We start from the raw sequence: 19604 nt of genomic DNA on the forward strand, positions 1-19604 counted from the left end.
ATGGGACTTTCTGCAAGCCAAGCAGACGCCCTGGCACTGAGCGCCCTTCTGTTTCCTGGATAACATGAGGACTTTGCATCACAAGGGTGGTGGAAGTTTTGTGCCTCCCAGGTGCACTCTGGCACTTTTCTGTTTATGACCACAACCAGAGGTGGGATCCAGCAGGTTCTCACAGGTTCCCGAGAGTAGGTTACTAATTATTTGTGTGTGCCGAGAGGGGGTCGCTAATTGGTGATTTTTGCCACGTGATTTCTGCCTTAGTTACGCTCCTCCTCTCAGCAGTAGCGCGCAGAACTTGAAGCAGTCTAGCAGGAGGAGCACCGGCGTGCGTGGCAGCCTACGCCTGCGTGCATTTGTTTCCCGCCCAAGAACCAGCGCAGTGGCTGCGTCCTTGCCACAGCCCCGCCCAGGAATGCCCCGTCCCCGGAATGCCCAGCTGCACCCTCGTTGTGCCACGCCCAGCCCCATTGGTGCTACGCCACAGTTTGAATCCCACCACCATGGGAACCTGTTACTAAAATTTTTGGATCCCACCAATGACCACGACTCACAAGAAGTGGCTAAAGCCTCCCCTCTCCGTGTTTTCACATCTTCAAACTGCCCCTCGGAGTCACTATTGGCTCCATTTTGAACTTGCATGTAGTCACATAAGTGACGGGACTGCCCTTCCTTTGGATTCTGCTGCTGTTTTCAACCAAGAGGGCAGAGCCTCCGTTCTTTGGCCTCTCGCAGTGGCCCGCTCTCCAAAAAAGCGTGATTCTTCTGCGTCCTGCCAAATGAACTGAGAACTGAAGTTCTATTTTAAGGGCTGAAAACTGTACAGAATCACTCCCCGGGGTCTCGAGGGCACAGAAAGAGCTTCCATGAAGACAGATGAAGAACTGGCATCTTGACAACAGTGGTGGCAGAGTGTCTGTCAAATACGCCAGAAATCTACTACATTGCCATCTTAAACAGAGTTAAAAACACTTCCAAACCCATTGAAATCAGTGGGCATAGAAGTGTTAACTCTGTTTAGGATTGCTCCATTGTTTGCGTTTGTTCCTCTTTTCCTCCTGTTGTCTCTCTCACATCCCTCCATGAATAATTCTGCCCTCTCCGTCTTGAAAACAACTTGCAGGTTAGAATTTGCCACCTGCAACTATCAGTGGACATTTATCATACATTTATCAAGATGGAAGCCAAGACACAGAAATTGCTTCACAATATATGTCTTGTGCTCTTAGATTGCTCAGCCCATTCTGTGGCTTTTGCAAACAGATGCAATGACAGTGGAAAGAGTTTGCTGTTGATGCTCTTATGTCTGGCAACTTAATTGTTCTGTCTGTGAAGCTACCTGAGCGGCCGAAACTTTTCATGTGCAAGCAAAGACTGTACTTAAAATGCCTGGTCAAACCAGAGATGACGTGGGAGATCATTTTTTTTTTTAAAGATGGGCAGTCGTATGTGGGTGCTTTGAAGATCTGACAAGGTTACTGCTAGGAAAAAAATATGAATTGTGTTTGAATGTCAATTGCATGCATGTATATTTGCAATATAGGGGTAGTTTTGAAGTGGGGAAATGTTGGTTTAAATCTAGGGTTACCAAGCCATGTTGGCAGGTGGTGGGAATAAGGAGGTTGGGTGTGTGCAGAGGTGGGATCCAGCAGGTTCTCACAGTTTCCCGAGAGTAGGTTACTATTTGTGTGTGCCGTGAGGGGGTTACTAGTTGGTGATTTTGCCACGTGATTTTTGCCTTAGTTACGCCCCTCCTCTCAGCAGTAGCGCGCAGAACTTAAAGCAGTCTAGCAGGAGGTGCACCGGCGTGCGTGGCAGCCTGCACCTGCGTGCATTCGTTTCCCGCCCAAGGACCGGCGCAGCAGCTGCATCCTTGCCACAGCCCCGCCCAGGAATGCTCCGCCCCTGGAATGCCCGGTCACGCCCCCGTCGTGCCCCGCCCAGCCCCATTGGCGCTATGCCACAGTTTGAATCCCACCACCATGGGAACCTGTTACTAAAATTTTTGGATCCCACCACTGGGTGTGTGCTAGCATCACATGTGACGTTACAGCAATTCTGGAGGGAAATGAAGTAATGTATCATTGCTGTAGAAATTGCTGGAAACTCTGTAGTAAAACCATAGAGTTTCTGGCCATTCTTAGAGCAGTGTGATGTCATTTCTGGATTTTTGCTGGAAATGGCAGTCAGGGATGCCAGTAGGAGTCTCCTGCCACAGGAGGAGATCTGACATCATAAGGCTGCCAACTCCATGTTGGGAAATCCCTGGGGAATTGGGGTTGAAACCTGAGTAAAGAGGAGTTTGAGGAGGAGAGGGAGTTTAGTAACATATAATACCATAACAACCACTCTGAAGAGCCGTTTTCTCCATAGGAAATGTAGTCTACAGATGTGTTGCAATTCTGGGAGATCTCCAGGCTGCACCTGGCAGTTGGCAACCCTAGTTCCAGCGCTCCCCCATGGAGATCATGTTTCTGGCCTCCTTCACGGAGTTTGTCAAAAGGTTTCCTGCAACGTGACCTTATTTGCATGCTCAAACTAGTGGTCTGATGTGCTAGTTATCAGCATTGCAACCTTGATTAATGTAATTGTATAATACTTACGTAATAATGCATTAAGGGCAATATTGCTAAACAGCACAGCCACTTGGAGATCCAGCCTTGCATCAAAGCGGCCAAATAATAACCTCTGAAAGAACTCGTAATATGGAATAAATGTGGCTTTTTAATTAAGGGCTCTTAGCTTTGGTCTCTGCAGTCTGTTTTCCGGTTCCTTTTGATAAAGCCTGAAAAAGCTGGGATTATCAGTGGCATTCAAAGCATTGGTTCTCCAACCATGAATCCTCATGCCAGGACACTGTCAGTCCCATTGGAAGTGTTCATCCATGCATTCAGAGAAGGAGCAGAGCTATCTAGGACACGGGTGTCCAACTTTGGTGCCCCAGATGTTCATGGACTACAATTCTCATCAGTCCCTGCCAGCATGGCCAGTTGGAATCATAGTCCATGAACATCTGGGCTGCCAGAGTTGGACACCCCAATCTAGGATGTCCCCTCTCTTGTGTTGCCCAGAAATGTGACCTACCTGTTTGTTGCGAAATTTCCACTCGCCCACCTGCCGTTCATCTCGAGAGGGGCATGCTTCCTCTCATTAGGTCATCAGCAAGCAGCCTCGCTGAAGACCTCAGAGACATGATTCAAAATAGTTGCGTGATGTCATAATGGGAATGCGCTCTGGCCAATTGGTGCCAAGGATTGTCTGCTCTGGAGTGGTTTCCTTTTACAGACTTTGAAGAAGGGGACCTCACGCTGGACTGCACGTGGCACTTGCTCTCCAGAGATCCCGTGCCTGCTCTGCCGATTCAGCCTTTTATTTAAGAAGAGGGAACGGCTGATCCGCCCAGTCACAACCCAGCTGGTCTGCTAGTGGAATTCTGCATCAGCTTCTAAAGCGTCATTTCTTTTCTTTTTCCTTTTTTTTTTTGAACTCCTTACGGATATAAAAGCAGCAGTCGAGAGCTGGATGGAGTGTTCAGCCGTTCCTAATTTCCACAGATGTTGGCACATTAGCGCGTGGCTGTGCACTGGGAATACAGAATTTGCAAGCGGCTCCCACTAAAACTTTCTGCCGTTAAGGGTGATTTCTTTCAGTTCCAGCATCTGAACTGGAGATAATTTAAGATTTTAGACGCACACCTGCTGTCCTGTTTTGGGTTTTTATTTTTGTTTTTGTTTCTTGCCACCACAACGTGGTGACAAATATAGTTGACGTGTTTTCCCCGGGCCCCTCTGCCCCTCTTGTGGATCATATTTGCTCCCGGATACGGGGGCATGACTGACGGCTTTCGGAGCCTGCGCCCATGAAGCGGTTTGGAAGTCTTCGTGGAAGCAAGAAGCGAAAGGACCAAGGCAGGAGCTCTGAGAGGCGCAAATCTGAACCTCATGGCCTTTTAGGTAGGCGAAACCTGGGGTGGATCCACTGTTGGGTAGCAGGTGCCGGGCACGATGGATTCCTAGAATTCCTGTGGTTTTCTGTTGCTCCTGCCCTTTGTGAAACTGTTCAGTGTGGGCGCAAAGGCAGACTTGTCCCCCAACAAAATAAAACTAAAATGGTCTTCTGCCCGTTTTAAAAATAAATTCTGAGAAGATAATTCCTGTCCTCCTCCCAATTTTTTTGCAGTATTTATTATATGAGCATTGAAGAATGTTCTCCCAATTTAGCAGCATGGAAAAGTATGTGTGCGGGTGGGGCAAGAGACCTGGAAATGTCGTATTAGTGTCAAATTAAAAAGTCCTTTTTAATTCTTGGAAAACCAGAACAATTTTAATTTGTTGGAAGTCACAACAATCTGGTTGTTGTGGTTTTTCTGAGCTGTGTGACCGTGGTCTGGTAGATCTTGTTCTTAACCTTTCACTTGCATCTGTGGCTGGCATCTTCAGAGGTGTATCACAGAAAGAAGTGTGCTACACACTGTGTCTAGAGAAGTAACAGGCTTCTCTCTGTGATACACCTCTGAAGATGCCAGCCACAGATGCAGGTGAAACGTTAGGAACAAGATCCACCAGACCACGGCCACACAGCCCGGAAAACCCACATCAACCAGTTGTGAAAGCCTTTGACAGTACATCACAATAACCTCTTTAAACCATGGCTGTAAGAGAAACCCAAGGTCTGGTCAAGTGCTTAGTTATTCTCTGACTAAGGGAAGCCTCGTCCCACTTTGTTCTTATCAGTGCTGTTTTATAGGACTTCTTAATTGCAGATTCCCTGATGCCTGTAGATATAAGCAAGCTACTACAGCAGTGGTGGCGAACCTATGGCACAGGTGCCAGAGGTGGCACTCAGAGCCCTCTCTGTGGGCACGCGCAAACAGAGTTCGTCATGTGGAGGAGAATCACCCCCCACATCTAGGCTGGCCTGGGCCGCTGGGCTCGATTATTAGCATTAAACCTAAGACCTAGTTTCGGGGAAGCAGTGTAGGTAACCCTGTTAAGCGCTGTTAAACCCCACTGATTTTCATGTGAAGAACTAAAGCACGATCTTTACCTGGGAGTGAGCTCGGTTGCTGGCAGTGGGGCTTGCTTCTGAGTAAACCCTCCTGGGATCGTGATTCACCCGTTCGAAGTTGCTTCAAAGCAAAGCTAACAACTACCACCAAGCTTACTCCTGAGTAATGCACGCCTCAGAGCCAACCGTTTTTTCTAAACTAAAACCTCAGTATTCGGGTTAAATTGCCGTGTTGGCACTTTGTGATAAATAAGTGGGTTTTGGGTTGCAATTTGGGCACTTAGTCTCGAAAAGGTTCGCCATCACTGTACTACAGGGATGGTAACAACATAGACAAAGGAGCGCTGTTAGTACTTTTCACAATGCTTATTGCTAGCCGAAGTCTTCCTGAAATGCCCTGCTCTGCTTCAGCATGCACTGTTGCACTCACGTGCCTGGTCAGCCGCAACTACTTGGTGGCACTGCCTAAATGAGCTATGCCCGCGTGATGCCTTGCTTTTTAAAATGTAACTCTTTTATTTTAAACATTTTCACATACCCTGTCATGCCCTCTCTGTTAGATGGTTTCCCTTAGTAGAAAGGTGGAGAATAAATGCTGCGAATAAGTATTCATCTCTTCCCTTTCCTGTATTTCTGATCACTGGGTGTATCTGTACCCACAGGCATGTTTAGCAAAATGCTCAGCTGTGCCCCAGGTCTGTTGGACTGCTGCCAAGCGGAATCAGATTCCCCAGTTCCTGTGCAATAGGAACAGCTTTTTCATCACTGTGCCTTGGGAGGGTGGGTAGATTTTGAGTGAAAAGCATGGCTTTATCCAGAAGAAGAGGAAGAGGAGGAGGAGGAGGAGGAGGAGGAGGAGGAGGAGGAGTAGTAGTTTGGATTTATATCCCCCCTTTCTCTCCTGCAGGAGACTCAAAGGGGCTGACAATCTCCTTGCCCTTCCCCCCCTCATAACAAACACCCTGTTTGGTAGGTGGGGCTGAGAGAGCTCCGAGAAGCTGTGACTAGCCCAAGGTCACCCAGCAGGCGTGTGTGGGAGTGTACAGGCTAATCTGAATTCCCCAGATAAGCCTCCACAGCTCAGGCGGCAGAGCTGGGAATCAAACCCGGTTCCTCCGGATTAGATACACGAGCTCTTAACCTCCTACTCCACTGCTGCTCCTTGAAGTGAAGTGGAACACAACCGTGCTGATTCCCTCTGAGGAGCACGGAGCAGCCTGATATGATTTCCACCTGATGGGCAGCCCGAAGCTATAATTCCAGAAGGGGTGGAAATGTCCCGCCAGAATCCCCTGCTGATTGGGCTTGTGCATGAGTCTTCTGTCAAGCGTTCACGTCAGAGAGCTGCCCACTGACGTTCTGGCCCTGGGCTCTTCAAATCCCCTAGTGCCGTGGTGGCGAACCTTTGGCACTCCAGATGTTATGGACTACAATTCCCATCAGCCCCTGCCAGTTGGCCATGCTGGCAGGGGCTGATGGGAATTGTAGTCCATAACATCTGGAGTGCCAAAGATTCGCTATCACTGCCCTAGCGTGTTGGCTGAAGAGGCTTCGACAGGGGAGTCTTGGATGTGTTCTTGGGTAGGCGATCAGTTTACAGCAGCCCGGTGGCCAAGGCTGTTAAGCTTCTCCTTTGACCAGGAGAGTGAACTGAGAACACGAACTGGGATGTTCCAAATACTCTCTCACGGACGCCCGCCACAGGGAAGGAGGGCTGCGGCTGTCTTTCATTCAGGCAATCTCTCAGATCCTCATTGAGTAATTCCTGAAAGACTTCTGCTAAATCCCAGGGGTTTTCCGGAGCGCAGTTTTAAAAAGCACCGCTTTCTGTCGTAGTGGGACCCTTGCTGTATATCAGAAAACCCCAGGAGGACAAGTAGGCGATCTGTGTGTAAATTCTCCTAACTCTCTGTGTGCAGGCATTACACTCCCGTTGCATCTAATGGTACCGTTTTCTGTGTACAAAAATACTTAACATGGGAAATGGAGTGCAAACACATGCAGCCCATTTCTTGTGTTGGTGCAAATTCTGAAGAGTGTGTGCCGTCTCACCAGCACCCAAGAATGTTGCAGCTCCTGACACTCCTGCTGCGTAGCTATGCTAGTGGCATAAATTAGCAAGGGTGTTGGCAGTGTGTTTATGAGGGGCAATCTCTGCCAAGTGACATCTCACTTACCTGGGAGATCTGAACTTTGATTTTGAAGGATACATTTTGAAAAATTGGAAAACTAAGGGATGCGGATTGCTCTCTTGGAAGCACAGCTGGTCTTTGCACACACTTTATTCTCGTGCTAAAGTGATGCAAGAATCAGTTGGCAGGTGGGCTGGATCTAGGTTTGGCACATACTTGAGAGGGGGAGCAAAGTTTAGGGTTAAACCACTGGGTGTTTAGCCTGATTCCTCAGCAGGAGGTACAAGGAGGCTCAGTATATTCTCAGATGCACTTTCCTGCACTTGAGGAGTAGTAGTAGGGTTAGGGTTAGGGTTAGGTTGGGCTGAGAGAGTTCTGAGAGAACTGTGACAGGCCCATGTCACCCAGCAGGCTTCATGTGTAGGAATGGGGAAACAAACATGGTTCACCAGATTAAAGTCTGCTGCTCATGTGGAAGAGTAGCGAATCAAAGTTGGTTCTCCAGACTAGAGTCCACCTCTCTTAACCACTGTAGCACGCTAGCTCTCTCCCTGGCACTTAAAAACAAACACATACTCAGAAAAGGCACTATTCAGAGTCCTTCCACACTGATTTTTCCTGCCAGAAACCCCCTGTATGTTTTAGAAGTTTCTAAAGTTTTAGAAGTTTCTGGGGATGGGACACTGCACTGGAGAGCCTGTTCAGGTTGCGTGGACTGCCAGCCTAGATAGACTGGCTGAGCTTTTACTGTCACCCCACAAGAAAAACTGAATACCTGCCAGCATGATTTACTTTGCAAGGGAAGCTTTTTCGCTGGCAGTCAGGCTTCGAACACACAAGAACACATGTTGCTGCCATGTAATGAATTGACCGCCTGGGTCCATCAAAGCTAGAATTGTTTACTCAGGAGGTCTTCAAAGTGTCAGGAGGCTTTCATATTACCTACTACCGGCTCCTTTTAATAGGGGAGTTGAACCTGGGACATTCTGTTTGCCACGCAGATGCTCTTCAAGCCAACATGATCCCTGCACTTTAAAGAACACCATCTGTTCGGGGGTGGGGGGAGGTGGTGGTGGTTTGGATTTATACACCACCTTTCTGTCCTGTAAGGAGACTCAAGGTGGTTTACAAGCTCCTTTCCCTTCCTCTCCCCACAACAGACACCTTGTGGGGCAGGTGGGGCTGAGACAGTTCGGAAGGAACTGTGACTAGCCCAAGGTCACCCAGCAGGAATGTAGGAGTGTGGAAACACATCTGGTTCACTGGATAAGCCTCTGCCACTCATCAAACCTGGTTCTCCAGATTAGAATCCACCTGCTCTTAACCGCTACACCACACTGGGTTGAGTAGGAGTTTTGCTCTGGTGAACTTATGATCAAGTTTGTCCTGGAAGGTCTTTGTTCTGAACAAGGCAGCTAGAAGAACATCTGGAGAAACCTGTATTTTGGCTCTCATTTTCATATTCGTAAGCTGATCCTGAAACTAATCCAGCAATGGGAATGGTTATGTTCCCACAGTCCTTTCAGACTGTGGTAGCTCTAGTTTTTTGTTTTTGTTTTTGTTTTGCTTTCTTCTGTTCTACCATGTGTGTTCATAAAAATGGTCATGAAAAGCCCGACTGCTGTCACTGGGAATCTGCTGAGTTCACCCCAGATTGGCTAGCTATGCTTGACTCTTGACTACTGCACTCACCCTTTGTGCATTCACTGAATTTGGGATTTAGCCAATTGCCCACTCCAGTTTCAGCAGAGGTTATCTACAAAGCATGCCAAGTGAAACTGAGAAAGCAGATAAGGCAGGAGCAGTGGTTAGAGTCAGAGATTCATATCACTGGGTAGTTCTTTTCTGTTCCCCATTGCTTAGCAGGATTTAACAGGAACTATGCAAAATAAACAAATCTATGCAGGCTTCCATAGATGCTGCTTCTCTCTCCCTGAATGTTTGAAAAGCAGCGAGGGGGGTACTCCTCTGCTCTGGGCTACTGGCATTGCAGCAGCCTCTGCAAGCCCACCCTTCTCCATCCGCCTGTCAAGATACACAGGATTTGCACGGTTTCCTGCTTACTGGCCCAATGCTCTGGACAATGTTGGCAGTCCTACTGGGGCTGCAGTATTTGTTGAGGCAGCTGCTGGAATCCTAGATGCACCATGGCTGATGAGTTGGTCCTCATTGTCCTCTCACTGGCGAGATTGCAGGGAGGAGTGAGTGCTGGGCAGGTGCCACCATGAGTTATTTTGAAGGAGGTATAGGACAGAAAATGTAGCCGGCGTGCCTTTCCCCCAGCTAGAGTGCTTGCAGTTGATTATGGCATCAGGGTCACTTTCCTCCCAGTGTTTCCATTCCATAACAATCCTCCGCTGTCTCTGATGCAGCAACTGACATTCGGCTCAGCCCAGCTTGGAACCGCTTCAAATGACCTGGTCAGAGAGAGATTCCTCAGCTGCCACCGTTTGTGCGAAAGGGTCGCCAAGACTTCAGTGGGCTTCAGTTTTCAGAGTGAGAATGTTACACTCGCCTACCATCACAGGGCTGCAAGTAGGGCTGGAATGACCAGATGCGAGGTCTGGAATAGTTACGGAGAAGAGGGGCTTTATGCCAACACCTTTTTGAATTGTGACGCCCAGAACTGTACACAAAGCAGCTCCTTTCTAGGCTGACATGCAGACTGCCGTGCGGAGTTCATGTGACTACATACGCCTTCATCCAAAACAATTGTTGCCATAGAAAACTGGTAAATCTGGGAGAAGATGGGACTAGAACTCTTCCTAGGTGCAGGGAATTTTTTTTTTACTGGTGCTATCAAGTCACTTCCAACTCATGGAGCCCCTGTGAATCAGTGTCCGTTAACAGCCTTGGCTCAGCACTCGCACATCGAGGGCCGTGTTGTATAAAGGAACATTCATTCAAATGAGCCTCAACCTGTGATATGGTTGTCAGGGTCAGACTTGTCTGGGCACGTCGGCCCTAACCAGGAAGTCAGAACGCTGAAAGTTGGAGAAGCAAGCACAAGCTGTTCGGCACCACTTCCAAGGGTCCCTCCGCTTGGAGGGCAGGAAGAGGGTTCACCAGAGAGCTGCTCGGTGTCAAGTGGTGGAACAGGGAAAGTGGCAAGTACGAAGAAGCCCTGGCCTGTAAGAGATGCAGAGGAGATAGGAAGGAGGAAGACCAGAATAAGGGGACAAGATGGAGGTCAGAAAAGAAGGTGGGGAGGGGTCATCCTTTCATTTCATTTCATTTCACATTTAATTTATATCCTGCCCTCCCCCGGAGGACTCAGGGTGGCAAACAACAGTAGTGAACAAACAATAATTATGTAGCTGTCCTTTTAAACATTTTAAACATTTTAATTTTGATTTCGTGTTTTTGTATGTATTTTACCTCTTGTTTTAATTGTTTTCATGAAGTGTTTTGTGCTGGTTATTAAGGTGCGGCATTATTGCGGCTGTTTTAATTTGTTTTATTATTTATTTATTTATTTATTTATTTATTTATTTATTTATGGGATTTCTATACCGCCCAATCCCCAAAAGGCTCTGCCAGTGGCCCCCAAGAGAGCGGAAAGGCAGGGTATTAATTCTGGTCAAATGAATCAGTAAGCTCGGGTGCCTTCATGGTCCCTTCTCTGACCTGGAAAAGGAGTCCCACGCACAAACCCACTCTGCGGGGAGTCAGAGCGGGTGGCAAGGCCTGGTGGAAGTTCATAGTGGCTGGACTGTAGGGCGAGGATCTGGAGGACTCGGGTTCTAATCCCCAACCTGCCTCCTCGCTGGATTCGACCAGTCACACTTTCTCAGTCGAGCCTGCTTTGCAGGGTGGTTGTGAGGATGAAATGGGTGGGCAGAGAACCACCTATGCTGCCCTGAGGTCCGTGGAGAAAGAATGGGGCAAAAAGGTATTACATCAATCCTTAATTTTTCTAGAGGAAGGAAAAGGGGGAAACAAGTAGGCAATGAGTGACGACAGCAGCACTCTGTAAACCAGGAGTCCCCAATATGGTGCCCGTTGGTGCCAGGGCATCTGCTGACTGACACCTTTTCTGGTGCCCTCACCAGTGTTTTTGGGAAGTGGGTTGGGCCAAGTAGGGCTTTCCCCCCGCAAGGCAATTTGCTTGGCTGTGCAGCTTTTCATAAAATGTTATTTTGGCAGCCACTGCCACCACAACACCACTGTGTTGCTGAAGAGCTGTGCCAATCATGTTGTGGCCAGATCTGCCTCCTGGGCAGCCGTTTTGCTGCCGTGCACACTGCATCATATTGGGATTCCGGATGTGCCCACTGGCTCAAAAAGGTTGGGGACCCCTGCTGTAAAGCAAAGGGATTTTGCAACTGGAGTTAGTAGCTCCTGTACGAATGGATCGTGGTGGGTTTAATGTAGGCGTACCAACATCCGGGTGGGGAGATTGGAGATCTCCTGGAATTGCAGCTGTTCCCCAAACTACAGAGATCAGTTCCCCTAGATCAGTGGTGGCGAACCTATGGCACAGGTGCCAGAGGTGGCACTCAGAGCCCTCTCTGTGGGCACGCACAAACAGAGTGCCCCCCCCATCTAGGCTGGCCTGGGCTGCTGGGCTCGATTATTAGCATTAAATCTAAGACCCAGTTTTGGGGAAGCAGTATAGGTAATCCTGTTAAGCGCTGTTAAACCCCACTGATTTTCATGCGAAGAACTAAAGCATGATCCTTTACCTGGGAGTAAGCTCAATTGCTGGCAATGGGGCTTGCTTCTGAGAAAACCCTCCTAGGGTCGTGATTCACCCATTGGAAGAGTTGCAAGGTTGCTTCAAAGCAAAGCCACTGACTACCACCAAGCCTACTCCTGAGTAACACATGCCTCGGAGCCCACCGTTTTTTCTAAACTAAAAGCTCAGTATTCAGGTTAAATTGCCGTGTTGGCACTTTGCGATGAATAAGTGGGTTTTGGGTTGCAATTTGGGCACTCGGTCTCGAAAAGGTTCGCCATCACTGCCCTAGATGAAAAAGCTTTGTTGGATGGACTCCCACCACACTCCGCCCTCTCCTCTGCAAACCCCGCCCTCTCCAGGCTCCATCATCACCAAATCTCCAGGGGTTTCCCAACCCAGCATGGACCTCTTCCTGGATTGGTACAGACCAGAGCCTGGATTGGTATCCTTGGCAGGATACATGGTGGACTCTTGCCTGAGTGACCCCTCAATCCCCTTTCTCCCACGGGATTTTAACCGCTTGGATTCATTTACTAGATCGAGGAATTGCAACGGGAGTTGGTTGGTATGAGCCAGCGGTCACCATGGCAACGCTTTGCTTGCTGGCCCAAGCCTAGCTGCTAAAAATAAATCACTTTGAACCCTGGGAACGAAATCTGGGGGAATCAAAGGGGCCGGCCTCATAAGAAAGGGAATGATTGACTTTGGAGGTGTGAAACGGGAGCCCATCCTTTGAAACCTAATAAACCAAGTGTTATGAGGAAGGAAAAAACCCTCAGTAATGGAGAGGAGCCCATTTTGCTTGAGATCCCATTCGGTGGTGCAAGTGACAAGCAGCTGCCGATGTGTTCCTGAGTTGAGGCTATGCTCAGCTCCTGGAAGTGGGGGGGTGGAGGAGGCTGCCTTTGCCTCCGGCTGTTTTTGCCAAGGAGCAGAAGGGCAGGTCCCGATTGTGCATGTAGGCATAACCAAGCTGTGGTCTATAATCAACGAATAGGAATGGTTTGCAGCCTAGTTCCCCCCCCTCCTTTCTTTTCTCGTTTTCATTAAAAAGCTGACATGGAAATTGAGTCAGCATGCCTACTATACTTAGGCAGAAAAAATGAAATGCCCAGATACAGGATGGCTGACACCTGGCTTGACAACACTACATGTGAAAGGGATCTGGGGGTCTTAGTAGACCACAAACCGAACATGAGTCAGCAGTGTGATGCAGCAGCCAAGAAAGCCAATGCGATTTTGGGCTGAATCAATAGGAGTATAGTGTCACGATCAAGGGATGTAATTGTACCTCTCTATTCTGCATCGGTCAAACCTCACCTGGAATATTGTGTACAGTTCTGGGCACCGCAATTCAAGAACGATATTGTCAGGCTGGAACTGCTCCAGGAGAGGGCAACCAAAATGGTCAAAGGTCTGGAATCCATGCCCTGCGAGGAGAGACTTAGGGAGCTGGGGATGTTTAGTTTGGTGATAGCCATGTTTAGATATTTGAAGGGATGTCATGTTGGTGAGAGAGCAAGCTTGTTTTCTGCTGCTCCAGAGACTAGAACCAGGAGTAATGGGTTCAAGGTGACGGAAAAGAGATTCCACCTAAACATAAGGAAAATCTTCCTGACAGTGAGGCTGTTCCGACAGTGAAATGTACTACCTCGGAGTGTGGCGGAGTCTCCTTTCCTGGCCAGAGCCAGGCTCAAGGAGACTTACACACAAAGTTAAAACAACCACTATTTCCATAACGTATTAAATTAAGTCTAAAATCTAGTTCCTGTACAGATGGCGAACTATTTAGTAAAAAATCCCAGCCTAAAATTTATTTCAAACACCCCCCCCCCTCTCAACACAATTCATTCTCCAATTATCTGGGGTGGGGGGAATGGAACAGGCTCATGAGGGGGAAATGGGCAGGATGGTATTTAGGAGGCCAGCTTTTTCAGTTGGAATAAATCTACACTGTGTAGCTAAAGTAAAGCTGTTGCAGGCTCGGCCTCCTGTTGCTGCACCCACCATGTCATATGAGGATTCCAAATGTGCCCACAACCTCAAAATGTTTGGGCTTTGAACCGGGAACCTCACTGGTCAGGGGCTGGGACCTAGTTTAGAGAGCCACCTGCAGCTGTGCAGACTTGGGAGGGAACCCTCACTTCTTTGGGTATAGGGGTAATATGAAACCAAAGGTTTGGCTCGTCCTGCTGTGTTAGAAACCACAACTTCAGCCTTTGCCAGGTCAACAAAATGGCATTTTTGTCTGCTTTCAACACATTTTCATTACATTAGTTATTACATGGTTTTGTTTTCATTGTCATCATGGTTGTTGTTGTTGTTGCTTTTGATACCGTCACCTGTGGAATCTTCTTGGACTGGTTGACTGTGATGGAGAACGTTCTTCAGTAGGTCTGGTCCTGTCCAGGCGCCCGTTACACAATCTGGTACTGGGGGACAGCATCTTGAGAGAGAGCCAGCATAGTGTAGTGGTTAAGAGCAGGTGGACTCTAATGTGGAGAACTGAGTTGAGTCCCCACTCCTGCACATGAAGCCTGCTAGATTACCTTTGGCTAGTCACAGTTCTTTGAAACTCTCTCACCCCCACTTGCCTCATGAGGTGTCTGTTGTGGCGAGGGGAGAGTAAGGAGCTTGTAAGCTACTTTGAGGCTCCTTATGGTTGAGAAAAGTGGACTATCAATCCAAACTCTTCTTCTGCTTCTTGACTCCTTGGCATTCTTATCCAGACCTGTCATACGTCCGTCCGTACGTACGTCCATCTGTGTTGCCCATGGCACAGATCCATGAGGATGCACCCTTTCTCTCTTATGAGCTATGTAGTGATAGATGGTTAGCACCAGCATTGCAACACACAGATTTATGACTCCGGTTTTATGACTTCCAGGATGTCGCTTGTGCTTGTTTCTTATTTATGGGTCTGCTTGTTTTGGTCTGAGGGTGCATTGGAGACGTAGCAGCATTATGGGTGATTTCCCGCTATGGCTTTCATATCTAATCTACTGATCGTCGTCTAATCTATTACTGGTCTTGTTTTAACAGCTGGAAGCCACTCTGGGGTTTTTTAACTCAGTATATAGGATAAAAAAGTTTTAATTTTTGTGTGTGTCCATTAGTTTCAGTGCAACTGACATTGCCTTCCTCAATGACTGGGCTGTAGGATTCTGCTGTGGGTGCAGCAGGCTGGTGAGTAACCAGCCAGGGAATTTCTCTGAAGAACATAAGAACTAGCCTGCTGGATCAGACCAGAGTCCATCTAGTCCAGCACTCTGCTACTCGCAGTGGCCCACCAGGTGCCTTTGGGAGCTCACGTGCAGGATGTTAAAGTAGTGGCCTTCTGCTGCTGCTCCTCCTGAGCATCTGGTCTGCTAAGGCATTCTTTGAACCTTGCTGCTCTTTTGAACTTGTACAATTTGGTGGCAGGTTGCTGTTTCTTGAACCGGTGCCTTTTCCATGTTTTCCATTGGACTGTGAATGAAATATTTATAGAGGGAGAACCTTATGGACTCATGGAATCGTTCCTGATTATGTTATTTTGTGAATATTGCATATATGCACTTTAGTCATTGTTGGTATTAACACTTCCTTGTGCAATTCCTGTTGTGTGGCAAGTTTTTTGGGGTTTAGCCAACCTTGTTCCTTGTTTCTTGTTTCCTGCTAAGGCATTTGCAATCTCAGATCAAGGAGGATCAAGATTGGTAACCAAAGATCGACTTCTCCTCCATAAATCTGTCCAAGCCCCTTTGAAAGCTATCCAGGCTAATGGCCATCACCGCCTCCTGTGGCAGCATATTCCAAACACCAATCACGCGTTGCGTGAAGAAACGTTTCCTTTTATTAGTCCTAATTCTTCATCCCTGGCATCCTGGACACCATTAAAAAATTATTCATTTATTTGTATATATGTGTGTATTTTTAGTCCACCTGAAGGTCTCAGGGTGGGTTGTGCTTTGTCAAGGCCAAACTAAATGTGATGGCATCATTAAAAGACATTTTAAAATGCTGCAAGGCATGTGGGGCCACACGTACAGAGGCATGTGGGGCCACACGTACCTTGGCGCATGCCAGCTGGTCACGTGGGGGGCAGAGAATAGACCCTCACACCCCTCCCCTCAGCCCTGCCCCACCAGCCTTCTCCTTCAGCTGCCTTCACCAGCCGAAGGACAGCCTGACTGGGCCAACGCCAGGCACCCCTTGGTCCGACCCCGCCAGGCTGCTCCTTCAGCTGACCGAGCCTCCGATGGCTGAAGGAGCAGCCTGACGGGGCTGGGCTGAGGGGCAGCCCGCAGCAGGCTCCCCGCCAACTAAGGTAAGTGGGACGTGGGGAGGCGTGGGGGTGGGGGGTGCCCAGAACCAGTGTTGGTCCCAGGCGCCACTCCCCCCCCCCCTTTATGCCTCTGGGTCCCCAGCAGAGCACTCTCTCGCTCAGGCCTATTGCGATGCAAAATAAGAATTCAAATAAATCTTAATATGACTAATACCATAAACAATGTAGTAAGAACAGCTGGATAAAAGATGCAGTGAAAACAGTCTGGCTAAAACAAACAAAATAAAGAGTCCGCTTCACACAAAGGCATGGAATTACGGCCCGGAGATAAAAATGTGACAAAAGAAACCAGCGTACTTAATCCTACTATGGGAGGATTAGAACATTACAAAACAGTTATCGGAATTCATCTCCCCGGGCAGAGAACAAAAAGAAAAAAGCTTTCAGGGACCAGATTTATAAATCGGTCAATCACAGTAAAAAGCTAACCGGCCAGCTGGGAGTCACATTGGCCACACTGGGTAACATCCCACTGCCAAATTGGTGCGGAAACGACTGAACCCGGAGCATAAGGAGGCAAGACTCAGTGGCGCAGAGTGGGAAGCGGAACGGAGGGGGGCCCTTTTCTCCAGCCGGCACTTCTTCTGGACTGTCTCCAGCTATCTAATCACTTTCCGCCCGTGTCAGCAGCCACCTCCCGAATAAGAAACTGCCATGTGGTCGTTTGTGAGCTGGAATTAGAGATGAGATAATCAGCACTGAACGGCTAGGAGATAACATACCAGCTGCGTGGCATTCCCTCGCATTCCTTCAGGCACGGTAGAACCATATATGTCCATGGGCACTGTCATTTTGTCCACAGCAGCTCTAACGTGACTTCATTATCATTCCTTGACATGAATCCGTAGGCTCCCCTAAAAGCTGGGTGCTTTACGAGTGAATTAGTGGCTCTTACCAGCACAAACATGGCTTCACTTGGTTGGTTTTGCAATGTGCACAAAGAGAACACAGAGATGACAACCTGGGGCTGTAATCCGGGCACAGAATCAATTTGTGCAATCCCTGATAACAGCTCATCACTCACCGCTGATACTTGTCTCTGTTCAGACACAACCTTTATTATCCCGATAGACTGAGCTGTGCTGAAGTGAATTGGGAGCTGCGTTTCTACTGTGTGAATGTTTTGGCTTAATTTTGCTGGTTAAAATTTCCTAAAAAGGTCAAACGTGTTCCTACTAATACCCAGAGGACTGTTTCTGATACCGCCACACACAACTTTTGTTCATTTATACTTTTAAATCTCACCTCTTGTCTTGTTTGAAGAGGCCAACAATAGAGTTTAAAACAGACTTAGTAAAGAGGAGTCCGTTAAAACAACAGTGAGTCAAAATAAAATATTTACTTAGCATATTTCTGTCCTGTTTTTCTTATGGACACAAAGGACTCAAAGCAACTACTTATAAATCTGTTCTAGTGAGTATAAATTCTTTTTACCACACTCAGGAGTTAATCAGAAGAGCGATAACTTCATCTGTCTCCCCCTCCCTCTCAGACACACACACGAGAGTATAATGTTGCTTGTATTTGATTCTATATATGGGCACTATTCAATTACTACCAGTGACATAAAACTCTAATACACCACAGAACTGTGAAGTGTGGTAGCTGGTGTCGTTTTTGGTTCTGTATAAACTTCTTACAGTTATATTGCCATCATTATAATATAATTTTTATATGGTGGTGCACATGAGGCCACTGAATAAGATTGCTACCAATGGCAATTTCTTCCTCTCCAACCCCTTCTCTCATTTGGCCTCATCCTATCAGCATACCTTCCCTGCCCCATAACAACTGGGATCCCTGGCTCCCTCTCTGCCCCCATAGTGTAGGCTGACCAGACGTCCCGCTTTTGGCGGGACAGTCCCGCCTTTAAACAATTTGTCCCGCGGGTTTTTTCAAGTGCCCCGATTTTTGGAAGGCTGCCACACTGCCTTCTGGGGTGCAAGGCAGTGCGGCACCCTCCCGCGTGCGCGGCCGCAGGAACGCACGACCTTCTGGGGCGCTTCCGTTTCCCGCCCACCTACCCGCCCGTCCCGGTTCACAAAGGTGACCATCTGGTCACCTTACCATAGTGGCCAGTCTCTCCCCAGGAAACAGGTTGAGGTTGCATTGCTTGGAGCGAGCACCTCAGCCCTGCTTAGTTGCTGCCATCATCTTGGGCCCTAGTGGGCCCACAACGGGCCGCTGCCTTGGGCTGCTGCAGCAGTGTCTTATGTTGCTGCTAGGCCTCACCCTCCACAGGTGTTCCAAATGGGGGGTGGAGTGGGGAAGGACTCTCCCTCCCTCCCTCCCTCCAACCACAGGTGCAGGCCACAGTTCACCAGGTCTTCTTCAGGTCTTGTTCCGCTGGCAGGCAGGACTGACAGTTGTCACAGAATTAATGTTGAGAAACACATTAACCTTTAATGAAAACACTGGGCCTAAGAAAGCAAAACAATGTGGAAATAATTGAAAGTATTCAAATAGACTTGGTGTGTTTCACGTGAAGGAGAGGCAAAATCAAAATTGAGATATTCAAACTGAGGTAGGGAGCTTGCAAAAATTGGTCTGCTTTCCTGCAGGGCACTTGTTGAGCTGTTGCCTGAAACATTCCACATGCTGGCTAAAATCCCAATGTCTTCTCCCAAGGCAGCATCAGTCACCTGGACATGGGAGCCTGGATTGTACCTCTGCCCTCTCAGGGGCCTTGCAGATGAAGCAGGCGAGCATGGAGGGAGGAAACCCAAGTTCCACAGAGGCACTTGAACCAATAAAACAAAAGCGATAGTGTTACAAAGGAACCCATAGCACGGAAGACAAATTGCTGGCCTTAGCGGGCCTTAAAGCCATTCCCTAAGGCCCCGTGGTGGGCTCAAGCTGCATTTCACAAAGTCCTGTTCCCCCCGCCCCCATGCATGAAAGTCCAGCGCATCTCCCTTGTGTTGTTCTAGGATTGATTTCCATTTCTCTGTCAACTCTTCTTGGCAGATGGGTGTTAAGCTTGCCCTTGAAACAGCAAGTTTAACCTTGAGACCTTCTCTGGATCAGCAGGATGACAGACAAGATACATAATCACATCACCAAGCAGATGAATGGGGGGGGGGGGGCGAGGGGGGGGTCAGAAAAGCATACGGGCCTGTGGCTGTATTTTTGTGTGTCTGTGCAGCACTTAATTGCTTTTTGAAAAATGAGTTGTGTTGGGGTATCGCTTTCTTATTTGCTGTGTCCTTTCCCCCACGGACCCTTGCCTGCTGACATATTTCTTCTTCAAAGATAGTTTCAAAGGGTAGCCTGTTGGTCTGCGGTAAAACAGCTAGATTGGCGTCCAGCAGCACCTTAGAGACCAACAGGATTTTTGGGAATCAGGAGTCAAAGCTGTCTTCCTCAGGTGCTTGTCTACATTTTGACTCTCAGGCCCCTTCCGCACATGCGGAATAAATCACTTTCAATCCATTTTCACAATTCTTTGCCAGTGGATTTT

General features: G+C 48.2%; 1 protein-coding gene across 6 annotated transcripts in view; it reads left to right on the forward strand.

Annotated features, from left to right (window-relative positions):
* PRKAG2 (protein kinase AMP-activated non-catalytic subunit gamma 2) overlaps positions 1 to 19604 on the forward strand; it is a 204721-nt gene that overhangs the window by 90170 nt on the left and 94947 nt on the right. The window contains exon 1 of one of the 6 annotated variants that reach the window (XM_048510354.1): positions 3508 to 3950. The exons of 3 other annotated variants lie outside the window; for them this stretch is intronic. In XM_048510354.1, the coding sequence (XP_048366311.1) occupies positions 3857 to 3950 (94 nt within the window). In that variant the 5' untranslated portion in view covers positions 3508 to 3856. Of the gene's footprint in view, positions 1 to 3507; positions 3951 to 10310; positions 10326 to 19604 lie in introns of those variants that run through there. 2 more of the 6 variants (XM_048510359.1, XM_048510358.1) reach the window with 2 other exon arrangements.

This window comes from Sphaerodactylus townsendi, linkage group LG11 (genome assembly GCF_021028975.2).
Source record: "Sphaerodactylus townsendi isolate TG3544 linkage group LG11, MPM_Stown_v2.3, whole genome shotgun sequence".
In the NCBI taxonomy this organism is placed as follows: Eukaryota; Metazoa; Chordata; class Lepidosauria; order Squamata; family Sphaerodactylidae; genus Sphaerodactylus; species Sphaerodactylus townsendi.